The 24,543-nt window shown below is 43.5% G+C and overlaps 1 protein-coding gene across 2 annotated transcripts; it reads right to left on the bottom strand.

Annotated features, from left to right (window-relative positions):
• Positions 1-6,087: 6,087 nt before the first annotated feature.
• Positions 6,088-23,982, bottom strand: LOC121083419 (cytochrome P450 4V2). 2 transcript variants are annotated; one of them, XM_040583828.1, is made up of 12 exons: positions 23,892-23,982; positions 23,506-23,675; positions 19,010-19,122; positions 18,062-18,147; positions 16,852-17,042; positions 16,368-16,437; positions 12,854-12,980; positions 10,808-10,999; positions 9,361-9,463; positions 8,875-9,009; positions 8,524-8,703; positions 6,088-6,945 (listed from the first exon to the last, which is right to left on the bottom strand). In XM_040583828.1, exons 3-12 carry the CDS (start codon positions 19,037-19,039, stop codon positions 6,770-6,772), a joined length of 1,290 nt encoding a protein of 429 aa, XP_040439762.1. In that variant the 5' UTR covers positions 19,040-19,122; positions 23,506-23,675; positions 23,892-23,982; the 3' UTR covers positions 6,088-6,769. The 2 variants fall into 2 exon arrangements, with proteins under 2 accessions (XP_040439762.1, XP_040439753.1); XM_040583819.1 differs by lacking the exons at positions 23,506-23,675; positions 23,892-23,982 and adding an exon at positions 22,047-22,366.
• Positions 23,983-24,543: the final 561 nt, after the last annotated feature.

Genomic DNA, 24,543 nt, shown 5'->3' on the forward strand with positions numbered 1-24,543 from the left:
TTATGCACTCTCTTCTGTTTTAAGCAGGGAATGGTGAGAAGGGATAGTGCTAGAAGGCTTTACTGCAAGACACATTGATACTTTATTCCTGTAACATGAAGTGTTTTGAGCTTAAGATGTCTGTACAGCTCAGAAGAGGAGATATTCCATCAGCCACCGGGTGGTAAAGGTATCATGCGAATACAGCTGTAGGAAAGTATACCACACCATCTCCAGCCAACAACAATGAAGCCTTCCTGTGTAACCACAGGTATATCACTTAAGTCTCTCTTTTCTTCTCAACTATAAAATTATGATAATCTTTTACACCGCTGGAAAAATTATCAGCTTTACTTCAAACTATCAAATTTTCATAAATCCTGAAAGTAATCACAAAACCCACCATGTATCTGAATATATATAAACAAAACAAGCTGAACTTGTTTTTCTGTTGCTCAACCTGCACTAGTATTCAATTGATTTCATTTTGTGTTGTGTGTGTGCACACACATTTCACTGGTGGCACAAGGGCATTAGAACTTCTCTCCAAAGACTTCTCATTTTTTCACTTTACATTTCTCATCTGGGCTTTCCAGTTCAGATATTGGGCAGTGTTACTCCCATTCATTACTGTCTTATTAAAAAAAAAAAACAAAAAACAAAAAAAACCGCAAAAAACTCCAACCCCATGCTTTTAGAAAAATAAGGCATACAGTTCAAATTAGCAGAAAAAACAGGGAAGATTCACCATCACTTTCACCAAGATCATGTCTGTCATCATACAATATGCAGTCACAGCCATTCATCACAAGCTTCTGTAGGATTCATTTCTATAATCCACTATCTCTATTTTAGAAATTTGTCTCAGGAAAAATACTCTTTTCTTGATGGCTGTTTGTTTCATAAGTAAGCTAGTGGGGGAAAAAAAAAAAAAGAAAAAGAGACTTTCTCAAAGTAGCAGCTCTCGAATTCAGATGTCATACTCCTTCCAAAAGCATACATCATTTTAACTACATCTATATAAGCATCAGTTGGATTTGGTGGTGAAACTGAGGAATACGGCAGCAATAATATTCCAAGAGTATCACAATGAGCACACCCACTTTGGAAAATAAATGTATTTTCTTTCAGTGGGCCTGCTACTCACATCACAAATGCTCCCGTTTACACCACCACACTGCTGTTCAAATCAACAGCTGCACTTCTGTACAGAAAAAAGAATGTGCTACAAACTATGTTCCTGAATGAATTATGATTTATTACACTACAGGACACTTATTATACGACAAATTATAAAATATGCTGAGACAAATTCTCAGCTGGTATCAGTTTACTGAGCTTCACTGAAATCCAAAGAGATACGTGATTTAAACTAGGAGAAATGCTAGAAATTCAAAGTGCACAGAATACCAAAACCACCTAACAACTCCTCAGGCTTATAAAAACTCCACACTAAGGTTACTGTTGCATGAATTCCTTCTTGCCCACTTAGCTATCAATAATAATCTGGCAACTAAATCGGGATATTGTCATTAAGATTCAGTAATTCAGATGGCAGAGTTAAAAGAAGAGCTCATCAAAACATTTTGATAAAATGGAATTATTTTTTGAGGATGCAAGTACAAAATTTAGATTAATCACATGAAACAAAATGGAGTGCTTGCTTCCGTTTTGACTCCATTTCATTCTGACTTAATATTTAAAAAAACAAAACCTGCTTCAGCCTAAGCTGTCAGCTAGTTCTTTAAGATGTAATCTCCCTGGCAGTTCAATTGCCTACTCTCTTGCTCTTGATACCGCTTTCTGCCATGATTTATGCAAATTCTCTTTCATCTGCAAAGCTGGGAGGGATTACTGAGATGTTTCACCTCAGGAAAAGAGTCATTTTAGTCTGACTTAAGTCTAATTCTGCCACCCAAAATAAAATTCTACATTTCTTATGGCGATCCTATTCAAAAAGGCTATCTACTCTCTGTGGTAAGACACCCACCAGTCGTGACGTGGAAAAGAGAAAGAGCATTTAGAGGGAACGAGGAAAGACCAGTAAGACAGGAACAACACAAGTTCTCATTTCAAAATGGCTTTGTAGACATCCTTCCATCTGAATGAAGATGTTCTAATTATATCGTGAACCTGGTTCTGAATGCTCCAGTAGAAAAAAACCTAAATATTCTGAAGTATTCTCTGTGTATCTTTAATTCTGCATGGTTATCATTATCTGCATGGTTATTGTTATGTGTGTGACAAAGGACAGAGTGAAATACCAAATGCTGCTAAAACGAGTTCTAAAAATTAAATCTTGATCTTTCCTTCTTACAATGAATGAACCGGAGCCTTCACATCTGAGTCCAGATGACACTACCTGCATGAAGAATTCACTCTCACACTAGACCAAAGTCTCATGCTTGACTTGATTCCACCCAAAACGGCTGCAAAAAAATGGCCAGAATAACTTCACTGATTTTGGGGCAGTGCTAGATTGCATATTTTACTGAAATAAAAGCAGTATAGTAGTTCTACATCCTGCAATTACATGTCAGCAATAGGTATTCCTAGAAATACAGCCCAGATATAACTGCCAACCAACACAGACCAAATTCAGGACCATAATAAAAATAGAAGACAGTTGCAAATATTAAAAAAAAAAAACCAAACCACAAACCACTACAGCATTTATTTTGTAAGAGGTCTTCTTTGATTACTGTCTTACAGATTTTTCTTATAAATGGAGAATGGGTTAACTGCCCAACCCCTTCCTTCTTGCAGCTAAAACACCTGATGCTGGTTATTGTTAGACATTAGAGAAGACAGCAAGTTTCAACATAATGAAGGGTTCCAATGTCTTCACCAGGCCCTGTCAATTATCAAACAGTAACTTGAGCAAGTTATATGTGTCCCCGAACTACTAGTCTGCAGTCAGTCTGGAGGTTTGGAAGTACAGGTGTTTTTCTAACTGGTTGCCTCTCTTGGCTCAAAATAATTTGCATTTGCAATGAACACTTCCCATTTCCAGAAGCTACACTCCAGACACTGATCAGAAAAGCCCATTTGCTGAGCAAAAGAGGAAGTTATACTTAGCAGAAAACTCCCATTTTCAGAAGAATCTCAGAATTTTTTTTTATTTTTTTTTTTAGAAAGCAAAGTGAGTTAATTTAGTTTTTAATCCATGCAAACTATAAAGATAATTTTCTAAATATGACCTGACTATGAACTGAAGTAGTACTACACTGTGAGGTTTGCCACAGGGTGGCACCGACACTGCTTTTAGAAAGGAAAGTGGGGGTAGCATTCTCCAAAGGCTCTTCGAGTCCTTTAACTACTGGAAGAGGAGTATCAGCAAGATGGTATGTTAGATCACACATGGCAAGAGGATCTGCATGCAGCACTGTACTAAGATCTACACATGACGGTTTGCCTTTTGCAGCATGAGGATTAAATTCAGGAGGGCAGGCAGATGCCTCGTAAGCACCACTAGCCCACCTCCTGCACATGCCCCAAATGTGCAGCTTTCAGAGCCCAAGAAGCAGTTTGTGTCAAGATGGCTGGAAACCTCCAGTTCCTCTGAAGCAGCCCTGGAGGTACTTTCAAGCAGCACCACCTACGAGGTCACACAGAGGGTTTGTTGTCAGTTTTCTTCATAAAAGCTGTAAACCATGATCCAGAAACACTCACACTATTTCTGTAGTAGTAGTAGAAAGCTGTGTCTTTTCTGTCACCATAAAAAAAGGGATCTTTATGAGAGAAGGCTATCAACTGCTTACAGCAAAGCAGTCATATTTCAGAAACCCAGCCAGCATCACCTTGTGATTAGCATGACTGAGATTACCCTATACAATATTACTCGGGAGTAATATTTAGGTGTAGAGTTCATACTGCTACCTTCATACCATCAGCAGATAGCTAGCCATTGGGACAAAAGCACAAGCAGCTACTATGCATATGCAGTTTCTATTACACAGCGGTTTATTGTCCCATTATTTTATCAGGAAACCTGGCAAAGCTGCACTGCATTCCTAAGTCCTACAGGGTTTAAAAAAAACAAAACAAAACAAAAAAAACCCAACCACCTAAACCCAAAGGGTTGTTTCTGACTACAACCAACAACTACATACTATACGACTCAGGTTAATAAAAGTACACACTCTACAAAACGAAAGTTTTCTAACACATACACTGCAAGCAGAAAGCTCCTGTTCTTTCAGTATTGATTTTCTCAGTATTTATTTCCTCAGTATTTATTTCCTTAGCAGCCTCAGATGGCTTCAGAACCAGTTCTCATAACAAAAGACAAGAGGTCACTGCCTTTTCAGAACAGCTCTGAACACAAAGACCACAGGATTACATCAGTGTTAATCTTGGCAAAGATACTATGTGCATCATTAAATAGGGATTTTCCCCTTTGGTAACTGTGGGCCAGCATTTGAGTCCATGCACTTTTAATAAGAAGTTTCCCATCACAGTTTTATCTAGTTTTTGATTCAATTATTTTTCTTGTTCCCATCAGAGATTATAAAGAAATTACAATTTACTTGACATCCTGTTATATGAGAAGTGTGTGGTACAAAAACAAAGCACAAGCAAATATATTTGTCATTGTAGATAGATGTCACAAAAATGATCTTATAGAGAGAACTGTTCTGCTTTGGGCAGTTTTAAAAACTGTTCCCACAAAATAATTTTTCTTCTGTGGGATCTATTAATATTACTATTCACTTGTCCTGAAAGTCCTCAATTTAAGGACGTAGTTTAACAAAACACGAGGTAACTCTCCATGTTTCAACTAAGGTACCAAATGTCCTAAGAAAATGTATTCTGGATGTAAATTTTGTATACCAGCAAAGCTCGCATTAACAAGTACCCAGAAGTGTTAAATAATTCCTTAACTTAGAGTCTCTTTGAAAAACATGTGTCACTGTTTCAAGTGTATTTATGTAAGAAGGTTGGCTGGAAAGTTATCTTATTATAAAGAAAACAATTTTCACAGCCAGCCCTGTGAACTTAAATTCTTGTTATTATCTAGCAACGAAAACTGTTCTTGAAATGAAGGCTGAAAAATGTACTGATATTATCAGTTACATGACTTGTTTTCTTAATGACAAAAGAAAAGTAGCAATTACAATAAACTTATTGTCAAGGTCTGTGATTTCATTCAAGTAAACAAAGTGGGGAAATCCTTCCTTTTTATAAATTCTTTAGAAAATGGTAAACCCCAGGTTTATCAGAATAAAAATAATTTGGCAGGTTCAAGGAGAGCTCTCATTTACTTGGAAAAAAGGAATTGTTTCTCTCTATTCTGATGTTCTACAAAGCACAGCAATAGCCCAGGTAAAACCACTAAGTGCTGTTAAAAAGACACAAAGAAGCAGACAAAGGAACCTGTAAAGGTCAACAAAACCAGTAAGGACAGATTACTCCTTTGGTACTCTGTAACACATGAATCAGTAGTAGACCACCCTGTATCAGCTGTGTCAGCTCTGACCTCCATCTTCTCATCCAGTTCCCCTCTGCAGGTTGCCCACAGCCCCAAAACAACCTAAAGGTGATGGCACACCTAAACCCCACCACCAACAACCATGGTGGCAAGAGCAACTGCTGCATCAGCAGATAAAGCCAGAGGCATGGTTATCGACATGGACCTTTCTTTGTGCAGCGCCAAGCAGGTGTTATGCTGGGGCAGCACACACCAGCCAAAAGAAGCGCCAATGCATAGGGCAGAAGTAAAGGGCAGACCAGGCTAGAGGACCTCAGCTTGGCCTAGTACCAGCTTTTTCTTCAGCGCTTACAAAAGACATGGAGAGTCTGTTCTTCTGCTGTGTGGCCTGTTGTAGATTTTGACCTGTCCTGAACGTACAACCAGCCAGAAACTTTCAGAGGTGCTTCATCCCATCACTGTAATTCATCTTTAACATCAATTAGCAAGAAATTCTCTGTGTTACCTTCAGGACCCTAGAAGGAAAAAGCAGATTCGCTCATTGTTTCAGCTTGGACTAACACAGTAAAATCTGGTCAATTGATCACCTAGAGGAATGGATGATAAGAAATAATTATCCATCGGTAACTTACCTGCACCCAGGCATGTAACCTTTACAGATGTAATTGCATTCCATATTGAGGCACAGTAGAAGTTTATTCTCAAAATGTGTAATAACACAGTGCTTCTGTCATTATGAAATCCTATGGGTAATTTGCACACTATCTAGTTCACGGTATGATTATACAGACTAATGTTTATGGTACACCTACCTAAAAAATAATTCAGAGTTCTCACTACTTAAGAACTACTGAAAATGCTTAGAAAGGAGGAGTTAAATTATCAGAGATTTTTTGCTTTGTCCCCATAGTTGCAATCATCACCAAGACAGAAAAAAAAATTGTGCCAAGTGGAAGAATTGATCACTTTTACCTTTCAGAACCAAACAAACCTGAAAGCTATACAAAGATTTGTGATACCCTGCAAGTTCTATGGAATATAACCAGATCCCTTCATCACAGGCATTACTGTTGTTACAGTCATAAGTTAAGTTTTTTTGCACTGTTAGAATAATTTCATCCGAGTAGTTAAGGCATGATTTGATGTTTAAAGATTTTCACTTCAAAGATGAACATGAACTTCAGATGTACTAGAAAAGACGAGCAATTTAGGGCTATTAAAACATCTTCTTTAACGAAACAATCAGTAATTACTAGTCTAAACAAATTGCTGGCCTGTCATAAAAATATCTGATTTTAAAACATATCACAGCCTAAATAGCTTGGAACATTTTGAAAAAATAACTTCTTGAATTTCCTTTCATTCTGATCCAGCATGTGGCCTCCTCTTCAGCTTAATCCAGATGCCATTACTTGGACGAAGAATCAGATCTCCAGTTATACCAAGCTCTTCTGGCTTTTGACATGAGTCCACCCAAAAGCGCCGCAGGATGAGGGCTAGAAGAGTTTTCTCCTCCATTTGTGCGAAGCGCTGACCTACAAGTTACAGAGCAGAAAAAACCCCGCTACTGTCAGGTTGCATTAACAGTTGCATGCTCACAGCGATATCCCTAGGACCGCAGGACAGCAAGAACAGTGCATCTGCCCTGAGAACAGAACTGGCTTTAGGTCAAAATCAAGGTCATAGGGATACTACTGAAACCGGTACTTTTTTCTGCATGACAACTCTGGCCTTCCTGGGACAATCCACAGCACGTCCTTCTACCCATAGTACACAGAACTCCAACAGCAAAGAGGAAACAGTCAACACTTTACATGGAAATAATACAAAACACAGCCTTGTCATGTCTCTTGGATGCACTAGGCAGCAGGGAACGGATGGCAGACCAGAGCAGGAGAGGACACAGCACAAGGACTGTGGGGACTGACAAATCCCACTGTTTCGTGTATGCAGAGAGGAGCAAAGGAGATGCAGAACGGCAGACAGACCTTCATTCAGTGAACACTAAGCATCACACTGATGATTTAGCAGCACAGAGGGCAAAGTCTGATTTACATTTCAGAGGAAGGTGGAGGAGGAAAGGGGAGAACAGAGAAATATGAGGGAAACCAAACCAAGTGTCACAATCCAGGCAGTTCACTGAAACTAAACTGAAAATGGGAACAGGACACAAAGGCCAGTGCTCCCCTCTGTATAATATGCACAGATGGATGTCTGTATACATGTACACAGTGATGTACTTCTGCAATGTTATTAACAAACCCAGGAACTAGCTAGATGTGTAATATTAAATTAGATTCCTCTTTGGAACATGGGAAGACCTAGTCTGCTGTTCTTATGGGAAGGGCACTTATTCCCAATGAGACAATTCAAAACCATACAAACCTCACTTCCCAAAAAAGAACACAAACAAAACCAAAAACCCAGAAGTAGCTGTATTGCCTGTTCTTGTAAATGGCAGGACAATAGCTGCGTGTTCCCTGTCTGCACTTATGGTTAGTGCAGGGAACAGTCTTTTCATATGTTCTACAATATAAACAACACGACTCTACTTTGAGCGCATATAAATGCCAAGTGGCATCCGAAGAGCTAAAAAGTTCTGGGATGACTGTGAAACCACCAGAGCAACAGCAGTGTCAGAAAGAGAGAAAGAATACATCAGTTGTGGACTGCATGTTAGGGACACCCAGCTGAGATCATGAAATAGACAGATGAGATGTCTCCAGAGCAAAACAAGTCAGGACATTTGCCTTCTCTTGCTCTGTCTTGCTGACACTGAGCATCAGAAATGTGGAAGCAATCCTGTACTAACGCAGGAGCCCATTAACATGCTGCCAGGCTGCACAGGTAGTGAGGAGGAAACTCCAGCATGATAGACCTTGGCCCCTGGGAAGAAAGGAAACCCTTGGGAAGAAGCAACATGTGGCAGCTCAAGCACCAGGCTGGCAGGGGAGAGGAGACTGCCCAGAATTTGGGGGTGCACTGGGGGGGAGGACAGGACACAACCAGCAGGCACAAGAAGCCTTAAATTTCTGATACACTCACTGCTGCCCCAGTTACCACAGCAAAAGCAGCGCTGCCACATTACAAGGGCTTCCTCTGCAGCTACCTACCGATGCAGTTCCTGGGACCAGCTGAGAAAGGCACATAAACGTACGGGTGCCTTCCCTTGCAGTTTTCAGGGAAGAATCGCTCAGGCCTGAACTCCTCTGGGTCAGGGAAGATCTCAGGGTCTCTATGCAGGGCGTAAGTTATAACAAGAACATTTGTGCCTTTTGGTACCTGATATCCTCCTAAAGAGAAAAGGGAAAGGGAGAACAGGGGTCAAAACAACAGCAAGTAAGTGACTTTCTGTACACAACAGTTCAGTAAAAAATAAAACAATGCTTTCCTTTACTTGGGGAATACCTCTACTGAGGAGATGCTAGCAGTATAGGAAGTGGCAAATGCAAGACACTACTTACCAATGCAGCAATCCTCTCTCAAGGCACGAGCAAACAGTGGAACTGAAGGGAAGAGCCGAAGGGCTTCTTTCACAACACACTCAAGGTATTGAAGCTTCTTCAAATCGTCCATTGTAACAGGACGCTCCGTGTCCCCTGTCCAAGAACAAACAGGGGGATGAGCAAGACTAGAACTCCCCATTTTTGGTTAAACAAATTCATCCCAGCTGCCTCCTGGACTCTCATCACACTCCAAGACAATACAGGAGAAGATGCCACACATACATTGAACATGCATGCCTTTCCCCAGAGACATAAGGTGGGCTGTACTCTCCCTACAGACCTTCCAGCACCCATTCCCATCACCTCTAGCCACTGAAAGCTCCAGAAGGGCCATAAGGCTTGCTCCAACCTCCTCTTCTACATCTGGGCTTATATTGTACCACATATCAACTCACAAACACAACGGCCACAACCACCTCAATGAACAGGAGAATGGAAACGTACCAAACACCTCATCCAGTTCTCTGTGAACCTTCTTCTGGGCTTCAGGATTATGTCCAAGTAAGTACAGGGCCCAGTTCAGAGCAGCTGCTGTTGTATCATGGCCCTAGAGGTCCAGATTTACAAAGACATTCACTTCAACACTACTCCTGTGCACAAGCAGACTTCGTAAATATTCAGGTGTGCAGGTAGTATGGAAAGTGAGAATTATTGGTCTCATGACCATGAGAAAAACAAAAATAATGAGTGAAGAACTCTATCCAACGCACTGATTATCAGGATGTAAAACGACCCATGATTCTGTCAGATGACTAAACACTGAGCAAAAGGGAAAAGTGTTGAAATAACCCAAGTAAACATCCCCTTCCTCTGCCCTCCAAAAGCTGCATGAACTATCAGTATCTACACAATGAAAGAGATGTATATTCATCTTTTTGGTTACTGTCCAGTCAACAATGAAACATCTGGAAGGCCAACTACAACAGGAGAGATACAATGGACACAATCTGTAACCTTTACAAAACTATCGAAAAAATAGTCTAACGAGACACAGTACAGTAGCCATAGGAGGGAATGGAATACTTCTTGGTTTCCTATGAGAAGGGGATCAGCTACTACAGTTTTCAGCACCACATAAAAAAAGAAAAGGAAAAGGAAAGGGAAATGGAAAGGGAACAAAACAAACCAAAAAAAGAGGAACAGCAAGGGGAGAAGTTGACCAGCAAGGGTTTTGACACTAAGAAGGGGCACTTCTTGTGAAGTTCAAGATGCTGGACCTCTTCAAAATCCAACTATGGAGTAATACAGGAAAGGTAAGGTGGGAAAACAGTTTCCCTAGGTTACAACAGCAGTTGTAACCCGTAACAACTCAGGTCCACCTAATGGAGGTGTGTGGAAAACTCGTGAGTCTTGTTTAGATCCTTCATTAGACAGGGAGCCAGACATGAGAAGACAGTACACCAACGCGCAGCTGACAACAGAACCAGGAGGTTACAGCCATCGTGGCAACCGACAAAATCTGAGTACAGCTGACAAAGCGTAAGACAAAACACCGAAATTATTTAGAGCTGTCTCTAGCATTAATGAGGTTTGCAACAGGAGCTGAGAGCCCGTGGCCCACATCAGCCGTTAAGCTCTTATTACTCACCTGCTTTCACGAATAAAGCCTGCTTACACAGGCAGGGCCTGCCACATGTGTGCCCTGGTAAAATACTGGGCAATACACAATTCTGGATCAACTGTTTCTATCCTTCAGTAGTTTCTATCCTACAGAGATTTCCTTTTAGGTTTCCAGGGCTAAAATAACTTTATACTAAAAGCAACCTCCTGAACAAAGAACGGGAAGAGTCACTACCCACAAACGGTGAATCTCAGGTTCTGGGAGAAAAAAAAAATCCAAAAAAACCCACCCCAAACAAAAAAACAACCAACCAATGGGTTCCTTCAGTACCTCAAACATGAAAGTATCCACTTCCTCACGAATGTCCCTGTAGCTCAGTTTGTTCCCTCCATCATCTGTTGCACTCAGCAGCATGTCCAGGAAAGCTTTTCTTTTTTTGGAGCCACTTTCTTCACATTTGCCATCAGTATCACGTTTCATTTGCTTGGAGTTTTCAAGTTCTGCAACTTTTTCTGCAATGACCTGAGATTAGAACCACTGCATCAGATATGATGCACACAGCACATGTGTACAGTCTACATCACACAGGTTTGGCCCAACTTGTTAAAACAACATCCATCCATAACAGTCTACATGCGCTAGCAGCCTAGCTGTCAGCATTAGCTCATGAACTTTAACTGACTTTTTGTGTTAGTAGATAAAATATGGTCAGCCCCGCTTGTTCCAAGCAACAGAATGCACCTTGAATAGCCTTTGTGTGATCAAGAAAATAGACAGCCAAACTATGCAAAAAACTTGTTGATCATGAAGAAGTGTAAAGACTTCCAGAATATCTGAAACAAGCCCATTGTGAACATCAACAACAGTGACAGTAAATAAATAAAATAAAAATCACAATTTAACAGGCTGATCAACAAGATGGTCTTTTCTACCCTATCCACTAATGAAGGAAAGAATTCCATCTCCAACCTCTGGGGAACACAGGAGACCGAAGAGAAGCCAGGGCACCCCACAATCCTGCATCAGGACTACACATAACATGGCTGGAACCAATACATTAAGGTTCCTAGTATGAGGATTTCCTTCAGCAGAAGAGCAATGGCTGAACTTCATTTTTCTTGGTCATAGCACAGCCCCAGCGTCAGACAGAGATTTCTTCTTGTCACCACCATTGTCATAATAGCAAAACAGAACCCTTCGATAAACTGGTATTGCTCGCAACAAGAACAAAATAATTAAAAATAAAGGTTGTAAAGTATGTCAGTCTGTTCAGAGGAAGCACTGAATGAGGGGGTGAGGGTGGGGAAACAGTCATATACACACATGCTGTTTCCCTCGCTGAACATACACATCTGAAGACACATACTGAGCCACCTTTTGTCTCAGTGCTTTGCCAGCACCTACACTAGGTGATATTATTATTTACCATTCCTTTTTCATATTCTAAGATTTGGGCTCTTGCAACCAGTGCACCAGCCCAGCACAGGAAGAGAGCAAATGCTACCACAGGTCCCTTTAAGAGCCTCTTTCATGCCTCACTGCTGCAATTCCCAATAAATGGAAGCAAAGCATGAAACACTTAAAAACAATGCAGAGTCAATGTGGCTTATTAGATGTAGTGGAAGTTTAGAGGTTATTTCCTTTGTCATGGGCATTGATACAATGACATCATGGGGTACATACGTGTGTATCTCAGGGAAAGCAGCCTTTCTGCTAACACCCTAACAGTAGCTTTGGGAGGGCAAACATTCGCAAGAATAGCATGGGAACTATTTGGTGAGAAAAAGAGGTGTTACTTGCACAGTATATCATGGTGAGAGAACACTGTGTTTTATGCCAAATCAGTGACGTATGCTTAATGGTTTCTGTGTTAAAGTGTTTTACTGCTGACGTGGAGACCTGCATGTGTTTGCTCATCTCAGCAGTTCTGCTCTGGATAGGGGAAAACTAATACAGGCTTCAATTTCTGAGGGCTGGACCTAGTGGCATTACCAAGCAGAGCCCTACGCTTACTGCTACAAACTTGGCTGTGAGTTGTTGCAGGTGATTCAGATGTGGAACATCTGGGGCAGAACAAGAGTTCAATGAATTCCGCTTGTTTGTTTTGGTTGTCAAGGTTCTGTACATCTTGTTACTCCCATGAAGTAGTATATACCCTTGCTTAAATGCGACACAGTTCCTGACAGGGAAATCAGCTGTTGTCTTCTTTTCAGGGAATGCCTCAGCATCCCAAGAGAAAGATACTTCTCCTCTTAATATAAGCATATCATGGAGGCTGAACCTCACTCCCATTTGGAAGCTGTCCACTGAGTGCAAGACCACTCCAACAACTAAAATGTACCATTTAAAAAATAGTTTACAAAAAAGAATCTATACTGTATCTGTAAAATTGTGAAGGATCTTCAGGTTCCTCTCATGCTCTCTTCCTTCCTTGAACAGCATATATACAAGATTGGGCCAAAGCCAAGGGCTCTTCTGTCGCTGTTGGATTAGATCACTCATCCTAGGGGCACAACAATTAAATTATGTAACATTTCTTGACAAAAAACAAATTTACAGCACACTTTTAAGAACAAAAACAAAACAAAAAAGAGCTCTATCTCCCCCAGTGAAGCAGAACTTAACATACTGTGTGGGTTTAAAGCCATTCATCTGAAGAGAAGGCAATTCCTTTGTTACCTGATTTTAAACCATCTCAAAATTTGTCACCTGCCCCAGCATCACCATGATTTATATCTTTAAGCATTGGATCCCTGAGAAGAAATGCATATTCCCATTTGGTTGGAATCCTCTTGAAACAGACATATTAAGGCACCCTGTCCAGTCCTAGTCCACATCCTGAAAAGACTACTCATGCCAGGGTTCCAAAATATGTGCCCTGAGATCTCAAACAACCATCTTAAAGCATTATATTCCTACTTGACTGTCCAGATACCATACATACAAGACAGCCCACTAAAAGTATTTAAAATAAAGAATATGAGACTTCTTGTATGCTCAAACACAACTGGAGAACACTTTAAAGGGCTGATTGTCATTTCTATTCAGCTCTTGCACATACTTTTGGCTGCAGAAAGACTTGGAGGAGTAATTATTACATTTATGCCAACTTCGGGCCCACCTATGGTACAATTTGGGAAAGGCCAAGGAACAGATGACAATCAAACCCTCTAATTCCGCCCCTATTATGTAACCAGCTGTCTCAATAAGCCTCATCAAAGGCTACAGGTGATATCATAGAATCGTTTAGGTTGGAAAAGACCTCCAAGATCATTGAGCCCAACTGCTAACTCAGCACTGCCAAGTCCGTCACTAAACCATGTCCCTAAGCACCACATCCACAAGTCTTTTAAATACCTCCAGGGTGGTGATCCAACGGGGACTCCACTGCCTCCCTGGGCAGCCTGTTTCAACGCTTCACAACCCTTTCAGTGAAGACATTTTTCCTAATATCCAACCTAAACCTGCCCTGGCATAGCTTGAGGCCGTTTCCTCTTGTCCTAGTGCTTGTAACTTGGGAGAACAGACCAACATCCACCTCACTTTCAGGTACAACCTCCTTTCAGGTAGCTGCAGAGAGTGAGACTGTCTCCTCTGAGCCTCCTTGTCTCCAGGCTAAACACCCCGGCTCCCTCAGCCGCCCCTCACAACACTTGTGCCCCAGCCCCTTCCCCAGCCCCGCTGCCCGTCTCTGGACACGCTCCAGCCCCTCAGTGTCCCTCCTGCAGCGAGGGGCCCAAACCTGAACACAGGATTCCAGGGGCGGCCTCACCAGTGCCCAGTGCAGGGGGACGGTCACTGCCCTGGTCCCGCTGGCCACGCTGTTGCTGACACAAGCCGGGATGCTGCTGGCCCTCCTGGCCACCTGGGCACGGTGCTGGCTCCTGCCCAGCCGGCTGCCCACCGGCACCCCCAGGCCCTTTCCCCCCAGGCCCTTCCCAGCCGCTCTGCCCCAGCCTGGAGCGCTGCGTGGGGCCGGTGTGACCCCAGGGCAGGACCCGGCACTCGGCCCTGTGGAACCTCATACAAGCGGCCTGGGCCCACGGATCCAGCCTGCCCAGACCCCTCTGCAGAGCCTCCTGCCCTCCAGCAGATCAGCACCCCTGCCCAGCCGGGTGTTGGCTGCAGACTGGCTGAGGGGGCACTCGATCCCCTCGCCCAGATCACAGACAGAGACACGAACCGGGACCGGCCCCAGCGCTGAGCCCTGGGGAACACCACGTGTGCCCGGCCGCCAGCTGGATGTGGCTCCATTCCCCACCCCCCTTTGGGCTCGGCCAGCCAGCCAGCCTTTTACCCAGCCCGGAGCGCACACCTACAGGCCGCGAGCAGCCGGTTTCCCCAGGAGATGCTGTGGGACACAGTGTCAAAGGCTTTACTAAAGTTCAGGTAGACATCCATAGCTTCTCCCTCTTCCACTAAGTGGGTTACCTCGTCACAGAAGGAGATCAGGTCCATGAAGCAGGACCTCCTTTCATGAACCCCTGCTGGCTGGGTCTGAGACTTGGTTGTCCTGCACATGTCGCATGACGGCACTCAGGGTGATCTGCTCCTTAACCTTCCCCAGGATTGAGGTCAGGCTGGCAGGCCTGTAGGTCCCTGGATCCTCCTTCTGGCCCTTCTTGTAGGTGGGTGTCACATTTGGTGACCTCCAGTCACCTGGGACCTCTCTGGTTATCTAGGACTACTGGTAAGTTATTAAGTACCTCAGCCTTTTCCTCATCCTTTGTCACTGTGTTTCCCCCTGCATCCAATAAAGGATGGAGACTACCCTTAGCCTTCCTTTTATTGCCAATGTATTTACAGAAACATCTTTTCTTGCCTTTTACAGCAGTAGACAGATTAAGTTCTAGTGGGGCTTTGTCCCTTCTTATTTTCTCCCTGCATAACCTCATGAAATCCTTGTAGTCCTCCTGAGCTGCCTGATCCTTCTTCCAAGGGTGGCAAACTCTCCTTTTTCCCCTGAGTCCCAGCCTAAGCATTCTGTTCAGCCAGGCTGTTTGTCTTCCCTGCTGGCTCGTCTCTCAGCACATGTGAACAGCCTGCTCCTGCACCAGTAAACTTCAAGATTTCCTTCTTGAAGGATGCCCAGCCTGCCTGGACCCTTGGCCCTTCAGGACTGCCTGCCCAGGGACTCTGTCCACCAGGCTCCTGAACAGGCCAAAACTGGTCCTCCAGAAGTCCAAGATGGCAGTTCTGCTGACCCCTTCCTTATTTCTCCAAGATTCAGTCTGTCATCTCAGAGTCACTATGCCCAAGATGGCCTCCAGGCATCACATCACCCACAAGTCTTGTTCTGTTCACAAAAAAACAGGTCCAGTGGGGCACATTCTCTAGTTGGCTCACTCACTATGTCAGGAAGTTATCTTCCACACACTCCAGAAACCTCCTAGACCTTCTACAACAGTGTCTCCTCTGCCGCATTAATGCCACAGGCAGCCACACTTCATGTAGGCTGACACACCAGTGTGGTAGGAATATACACCATGCTTTTCCTAATCCACTGGACAGTCACATACAATTTGAATGGTGTAAATACTGCTGTGAATTGCAAAGCAGCAGTGCCTCTGCTTTAACACGCTGTTTAAACCAGCACCTTCCCAATTCTGCCAGTCATGTTGATATGAAATGTTGCAGCTCTCTTTTTTTTTTTTAACCTCCTGTACCAATGGATTAACTGAACGGCAGCTGACACCTCTACAAAGCCTCAGCCCCCTATTGCATGTACTCATACCAGAAAATACATCAATATCTGCAGGAGTCTTTCCTGCCTTCTTGGGTTTCTGCCTCCAGCCCTCCCTCATGGCTCACAGCAGATGAACTCCTTCCTGACACCAGCAGCATCAACTCCAGCACAACTACAAAGTAGCCAAGGAAAAAGTTCCTTTACCTGTAGATAGCACGAACATACTCCGAATCCTTATTCTCCTGAGCACCTATATTCTTGCCCATTGCTGTTTCTAGGAAGAGGAAAACATCAACAGTTTACAAGTGCAAAGTGAAATGCAGAGGCCCTCTACACAATCAGTTACTACTGCTCCCAGCTTCTGACTGTCATCACACCATCCCTTTGAGAGGTGTGTACACACATCCCTTTCCAGGTGATGAGCTCACTTTACAGTTCCATGCCCAGGAACCCTGCTCCTCAACACAACCTCACTTAGACTGCTACACCTTCACCCTGCCCGTCCCACACACTCACCTGCTCAGATGCACACAAGACACCCTAGGAGAAAAGATGGCCTTGGAAGGATGGAAATGCATTCACCAATATGAAGGGACATTCCTCTTCAACTGTCTCCTCACACAACATATCACAGCTGTACTCATGAACATCCACATCATGCACAGTACAATAACTGAAGAGGACTTACCACAGATGATATCTAGGGCACAGAGAGTGATGTCCAGAAAGACATCAAACGGTTCTTTGTCAACGTGCTTCTCAAGTTTCTCCAATAAAATACTTCCTTGTTCATTCATAACATCTAGAAAGTTAGTTAAGATTGAGAAGTGAAACGTAGGAGTTATCATCTTCCTCCGTGACCGCCACTTGTCTCCAGTGCTGCAAAATTAACAAGGAGAAGGAAGGGTTAAAAACTCCAAAGTCAAAAATAAACCTCTTACCATCACAGAAAGTACACAGTAAAAACTGCAACCTGGAAAGACGGACACATTGTAGATGACTCTTCAACCTGTCCATTGCACTAACCAGAAGAAGCAAAATGGGTTGTTTCTTGCTCCAGCAATCTGTGAAGCACCATCTACCATTTCTGTAACACTCTCAACAAAAGGAGATGCCAACAAGCCTTCAGGCAACACAGTTCAGTGCACAGGCTCAGAGGGATTGAGCAGAAGTCATCAATAGGACAAGCCAGCTACTCAGCATCAAGGCCTCAACTCACCACATTGTCTCTGTGAATCACCACCCGTGCCTGCCTTCATCTGCTGACTAGGAAATGAGGACTGCAGAGAACAAGGGTCCATGGACACTGTGCAAACGACTGCCTCATTTGCAGTTGCCTGGAGACAGACAACCACCTCCCACATGTCAGTAAAAAAGCATGGAGCCTCAGTGGGTGACACCAGCTTCCTGGCGGTTCTTGTTCGCTTTTCCTGAATCACGTGCCCCACAGGCACCCAGCTGGCAACTGTGCTACAGGGTAAACCATCCCACCACTTCTCCTGTTAACCTGCTACTGGGGCACTCCTCAGGCCAGATTATCTGTTTAGCATCTACCACTACTGCCCTTAACCAGCAGAGACTGGAACATTCTCCTCCATTAAGTTTTTTGCAAGTACAAGTCAAAACACCTCTAAAGGTCTACTGCAGGCACAACCAGTAAGGAAGAAAACGAACAGTGAGGATACACCACGTCTGATACCCATGGAACTCAACTCTCTGCACTTTGCTATACTACCTTCCTAAGGGCCACGAATGAAATTCAGGATAAAAGACTTCTACAGGTATCACCTACATTTCTGTCCAAAGATGCACACAGCATTCCTGCCGCCAAGCCCTCTTCCTATCATATACTCTGTGAATTTCAAAAAGACAGCAATGCACCTGCAACTTCACTATACCTTGTCAGAAGTCCAGTGCCCAGCCATGGGTGCAAGAATTTGTACAGGTATGATTTTTCTATATGTTTCGAACTGCTCAGAATAACCTGTCAGAAAAATGAAAGGAGAGAAATAACCCATCACTTGTTAGATGGAGGGAGATTTATTCAGCTGAAATTACTTTACTTAACCTCAGTTCCCCCACAAAAGTGCCCTCAGCCTCAGTAAAATGCACAATACTTCAATACAAGCTGGTACACTGGGGGAACATTGAGGTCACACCCTCAAGTCTTTCAGTAAATATTCCTGAGAAATAATACTGAAAAACTCCCAGTCCTACACCCCTTACCTTCCTGAAAAAGAAAAATTTGTGTTATAAAGTCACAGGCAGAGCTCAGAGAAAACCCAACGGCTTCCAGCCTTAACCAAACTCACAAGAAGTTCCACCTCTTCAATAACCCCTCCAATAAAGAAATAGGTCTATCTTCCCAGTTCAAGGACGACCATTGTCAGTAGCAAAACTAACAACTCCATTTCATAGCATCAACACAGACCCACCAAGTCCTAATGTAGAAGTCGGTCAAACAGACATAAGCATTGCAACCTGCATCTCATAATGTTCTATCCCTGTTCCAGTGGTCCCATCTTCCCTGCTATCTGTTTGTCCATTCTGCTCTCCGGAGCAGAAGCTATAACACACGTGAAAACAAAGCGAGATGAGATACTACATAAAAAACATATAGAGTTAGTGCTTTCATTTGCTGGCCATCTTCAGTATTTATTTTTTTTCCAAGACTAGGCTTTTAATATTCTTCTGCTTTCACCTTTTTTTAGCACTGGATCAGAGGACAATCTTAATTAAATCAGTGCAAGCCCTTTTTAGCAAAAATTACATTGAGAGAATAGAAACAAATAGGTTGGACACTACTTTGCACAACAGTAGAACAGACAGGAGGCAAGCATACTCACCTCCACACATTCAGGATGATACAAAACCATGACAGGCAATGGTCCTATCCAAAGTTTGAACAATGGCCAGCTCCTGAACTCTTCAGTATAAACTTGTAGTTGTTTAAAAAAACCTGAAATGAAAAGACAGATTAGATTTATTTTTTTTTAAAAGTGGGGGTTGTTGAATAAGCAAGACCTCTATAATGACCTCTTTTTCACCATATACCTTGTAATTATGTTTTCATTGTAGTTCTATTTTGCTACTATGACCAAGCAGCATATTTTGCACCTAGCTATTAGGTGTACTGCAGAGGGATTTATTCACGGCTGCACTCTTGACGGCACTCTACTAGAGAAACCCCTCCTAGCTGCGGAGAAGGCAGTTTGATTTAAGCAGTCTCAAAGCACTGCAGCATGGCCCTTCCGTATTGCAATGCTCTTTGTAACTATTAGAACTACATCAAACTTCATCAAGGCTATGCGTACATTTTGGCTTACCTGACACTATCCAAAATGCTGTATCAAGGTGCTCCTTTACTTTCCAAGTACAGCATCAAGCCTTTTCCTGAGACCTCGTTGACAAGTACTACATTTGTGATGCAGACACAAGTGAGATCACACACAGTAATGGCAAAGCACTGCACAGGAACCAGTATCACTTCAAAAGTCTAGCTGCTGATAGCTGGATTCCTGAAGAAAATCTTTGGAGCCCTTACACCACCATTATTGTTTGTCAAATTACTTCTTATTCCAACATGTTTCAATCCTCCCACTCACAGCCTCAACCATCAGTGATGGTTTGCAGTTCTAGCAGCGGGCTTTTGACAGCTGGCTGCTCCAGGATTAAACTCCATTCTTGTCCTTTTAGAAACCTTACTGAAGGGTTAGTGGCCGCTTACAGGGCCACTGTGGATTTGGTAATTCAAGGGCACAAAGACTCAGGATCGTTATGCCACAGACCACCTGAGAGACACCACTACTGTCTGGCTGCCAGTTGGACTTCACACCAGTGAGCTCAGCAATCCAGCCAATTCTCCACCAACATTATTATCCACTTCTCCAGTCCACATCTCACCAATTCAGCTATACAGAAAGTACGGGAGATGGTATCGAAAATCTCACTGATTCAGATTAAACACCATCTGCTGCTCTTCCCTTGCTCACAGATCCAGTGACCTCATCACAGAGGGCAATCAAGTTCATTCTGCAGTTCTAGAGGAGGTGGCTGCTATCAGGATATTCAAGAAATAAACATGCCTTTGCCCTTTCACAAACCAGATTAAACAATAATGACTCCCTCCAAGGCCTCCACAGAGCTGAAAATGCAAAGGTCTCCAAATCAAAGGAAAAAAATAAAAGAAAAAAAACCTAGTTTCCTAACAGATACCAAATATAGCATTCCCCAGTCCTAGGCAAAGTTCTAGTGACATCTCATCCAGAAGGCTTAAGAATGTCAGATTACTTTGCCATGTTTTACATCCTTTTTCCTAACATCACCATGATCAAAATATCACAATTTTCCAGCATTTGTCTACTAATACGAACAAATCAAATCACCAGCAGATAAAGTAATTTTCCTTCTGCTATAAAACCTTATCCTTTTTTCTAAAAACTGTAATTCTTTTTAATTGTCACATTTTAATGAAAAAGCTTATAAACCACAGACTTCACTCCTTTTTACATAAATAAACAAGAAGAAATAAACAAAGATGGATGGTCATGGACTTAAGTAAAGCATGGAAGCTATGTGACTCCTACTAACAAAAGAGATTAAAGATTCCATAGAACATAAGAGTCTTAATCAAACTGCTTTCTGGAGAGAGAAGCAATGTTCTTTCTTAGTTTGTTTTTTGTTTTTTTTTTTAATTAGATGTAAAAAGAAGAAAAAAAAAAAGATCTGTCTCTCAGTCAGGCTTGTATACACATTCTGACTATGATCCTGCTACTGCTTCCCCAAAGTCAACTCCAGGGAAAGCTGCTCATCCTCACTTCCACCAAAGAAAGATCTCTCACACCTGTATTTAGGTATGGGGGTGCACCCAGAGGAAAGATTAGAACATGTACCCTTGCAAACAGAGGGATCATGCCTCAGCATGTGTCAGCACTCGGTAATGTGTGCACCCATGCTGTAGTCACCCTTGGCATCACCACACTCCCATGACCCAGGTGCCCTCTCTTCTGGCAGCACAGCCAGGGATGCATGGGCACAAAGCAGGCTGGTGTACACAGGCATCACAAACACACCCAGAAGGGTCCACTGACAGCACAGCCAGAGCCACTTTCACATGACAGACTCCTCAAAAAACATGCTCCTGTGCAAAACCAAGTACCAAATGGAAAGGGAATGTGTAGCAAATTAGTGCTTTCTCAAGCACCTGGCAAAAAAAAAAAAAAAAAAAAGAAAGTAACATTGACCCATGTGAGAACAGAAAGGTTTGCTTTTGAGGGATGTACTGCAAATACTCAGCAAGTTCTTTTGCATCTAATGCATAAATCTAAGGCACAGCTAATTCTGAAAATGACCCAGCATCTCAGCACCCCAAAAGTCCCTTGCACATGCTGACTTGGGGAAAGATAATTGTTTAAGGAAGTATTTTTCCTTTGCAAACTAAAAGCTTTGTTTGGATCACAGCTAACAGCCATGGGGACACAGTGCTCTGCGCTGTAAAAGAGCACTTGCTGCCAGAGCACGCACCACACCTCTTAGTCGCAAAACCACATTCACGCTCCACCTCACCAACTGGGAACAGCATCTGGAAGCCACTGTCAGATCAGCCACTGTCTAGCTATCTTTGATAACCCCACATTTATGCAGTTCCCTCTCCCTTCCACTGCCCACTTCTCACACAGTTCCCCCTCGGCAGGTTGCCCACAGTTCCCCCTCGGCAGGTTGCCCAGAGCCTCAGAGAGACCTAAAGGTGATGGCACACCCCACGACCTGTCCCCAGCCAGCCACAGCTCAACCACCCAAGCACACTACCAGTGCTGGCTCCTCCAGCAAAGCCCCATGCAATGCAGGGCCTCACAGCTGAGCTATGGCATAAGCTGCCCTTACCTTCTGCCCCCCGCTCCAACTGTAGAGCATTTCCCAGCACTGGATAGCAGGGGCTGATACCTGGGATTGGCTTCATCACCCACCATTGCCTCCAGTAATCCATCAGGGAGGGCAGGGAGCACACGGCCACAACCGCCAACAGCAGAGCAATGACCCCAGCCCCCAAGTGCAGCAGCTGGGGTCCCCCTGTGGCTCCCTGCCACTGCATGACCTCCATGGCCACCTCTCAAACTCCTGCCTAGAGCCTTGATCCCTACTGAGGAACCCGCACTGCCTGTCCCCACTGCTGCCGCGCTGCAGTGAGCCAAGTATGCCAGGACCTGGGTCACAAGTGTGGGAGGTGGAGCTGTCACATGGTCCCCAAGACACAGCTTCCTGCTAGGAAAATAAACAAGAGATATAACATACACACATGCGGAGAGGCTGCCTGCAAGCACTTTGTGACAGCAGAACAGCCACATGGAAGGGTGCCATTTCCCTGCCCTCACTTGGCTCCTCCGACTCAAACAGAGCGAAGAAGTTCTTTGCAGGCCCATGCAATACCTCAAAAGAAAAGATACAAACCACTGTCAAGAGAAAAAACACCTTTTTGCTGATTTGAGAAGGATGGGTCTTCTCAACACCATCTTTCTCTATCTGTTTTCAGGTGCCCAGCTTGGGCTGATGGCTTCAAGGGTTTACACAAACCAGAGCCCATCCAGACCCACGATCAAAAGCAGCACTGCAAAGCACACTGACACTTCACAGCTCAAATGGCCTTTACTGATCTCACTGTTGGACGCCCAGTCACACACTAAATGGTGCCAGTAACACAACTGGCAGCACCAGCACCCATGTCACAACTTGCAAAGCGCCTGGGCAGAAGTGGTGCCATACCACCATACACCCTGAGCAACCAAGGGGCTCAGCAGCCCTGCTACTCAAAGCCTTCAATGCTCAGAAACCTTGTGGTCAAACAGAAGTTTGGTGAAAAGACAGCACGGCTCACACCCAGTCTGCAAAACCTCATCCCCTGAATATACCACACAATCTTCTTACAGCCACAGTCATGGTTCTCGTCTGTTTTGTACCCAACCTGACTGCACTGGCATTTTTAGTAAACCAACAAACAGCACAAACAAAGCATCTAAGATAAGAAACACAAATAGAGAAAGCTCAGAACATTAGAAGCTAAGGAAGGGCTGACGACCTTTGGCAGCAGAGGGGATTAAATTTTGGCACTCTACTCTTGCATTCTCCCTGCAAATGCTTTATCATAAACGCTGACTGTTACATTTTTCTGCACAGTAAACAGCTGGAAATGAACTTTGCTACTCTTGCTGTTATTTGTAATGGTTTGTGACATGAAGTAGCACATACATACCCTGCCTTGCAAAGACATAAGGCAAGCTACATAGCCATCAGTCCCCTCTTTTGCTCAGGTGACAACCCAGGAAGGAAGCAGGATTAAGAGGCTCACCTTTTGTCTTTGTAACTTGAAGATCAGCTGGGTAATTATATTCTCTTCTTTATAAAAAACCTTGCAGGTTGTTGCCTTCATGAAGCAAATAATTAAATGAAGTGGTTAACTGTGATTCCAAGCCAAAATCTGTGTTTCTAACTGCTGATAACTCCTTCTGTAGGAAAAAACTGAAAGACAGCAAAACAGTAAGGACAGGGTGAAAAGCCACAGGGAAAGCAGTAGGGAACACAGCAGAACAAACATTGCAAAATCCTGCCAGGAGCTGGCAATGGTGATTGCTGCTAACAAAAAGCAGCAGTTACACTGGAATAAGACATAAAAGATATACCCAAGAAAGGAGAGATCTGGCGCCTCTGAAGCTTAATGATGTCAATGAGCCTTACCATCATTACAAACCTTGAAGAATGTTCTGTAAAAGAGGAGTTTCCTATCAGAGTGTGATTAGCATTCCTTTTTCACCCAGCCAGCTATGGGCTCAGTGCTGGCTTTCAGCAGGCACTCCACTGGTCAGTGGATCTTTGCTGTCATAAATGCATGTAACAGCACAAATCTGCCTTTACTCAGCCTCTCCCCTAAGTGACAGCCTACCTGCCCCCGCTGACCAAAGACACGCACCCTATCAGGCAGCTCCGTCAGCCCACAGGCACAATGGCCACGCAGGCTTCTGCTGGTCCCTAGAATGCAGGTCTGGATTTTTTTATAAGGAAAATAATAAAATCATTGTTACCGGCACGAAAACCAAAAACCCAAAGCCAAGCAAGACTAAAATAGATCCGATACAACAGAGGGACAAAAGAGAAGTACGCAACACATTCTGAAAAACTCTGGTGTGCTCTTCACATTAGTCCTTTGCCCCAGCCAAGACATACCTGACATTTTTGCCATCCCTTGCAAAACACAGAGCATCCACAGTAAACAAGACTAACTGGTTGCTAACTTTGCAATCACTACAATTAATTTGCAATTAGGAAGGTTTTTTCCTTAGGAAAAAAACTTTAAGAAACCAAAATCTTCCATGCTTGCAGCAAAGCAGGC

The sequence above is a fragment of the Falco naumanni genome, chromosome 1 (assembly GCF_017639655.2).
Source record: "Falco naumanni isolate bFalNau1 chromosome 1, bFalNau1.pat, whole genome shotgun sequence".
Lineage (NCBI taxonomy): Eukaryota > Metazoa > Chordata > Aves > Falconiformes > Falconidae > Falco > Falco naumanni.

Coding starts and splice junctions, on each gene's coding strand:
- LOC121083419 (XM_040583819.1), bottom strand. CDS start 22,263: ATGGAGGTCATGCAGTGGCAGGGAGCCACAGGGGGACCCCAGCTGCTG. Junction 18,148..19,009: donor ATCATCCTGAATGTGTGGAG/GTGAGTATGCTT, acceptor TTTTTCTGACAG/GTTATTCTGAGCAGTTCGAA. Junction 9,010..9,360: donor AGAACTGGATGAGGTGTTTG/GTACGTTTCCAT, acceptor GTTCTTGGACAG/GGGACACGGAGCGTCCTGTT.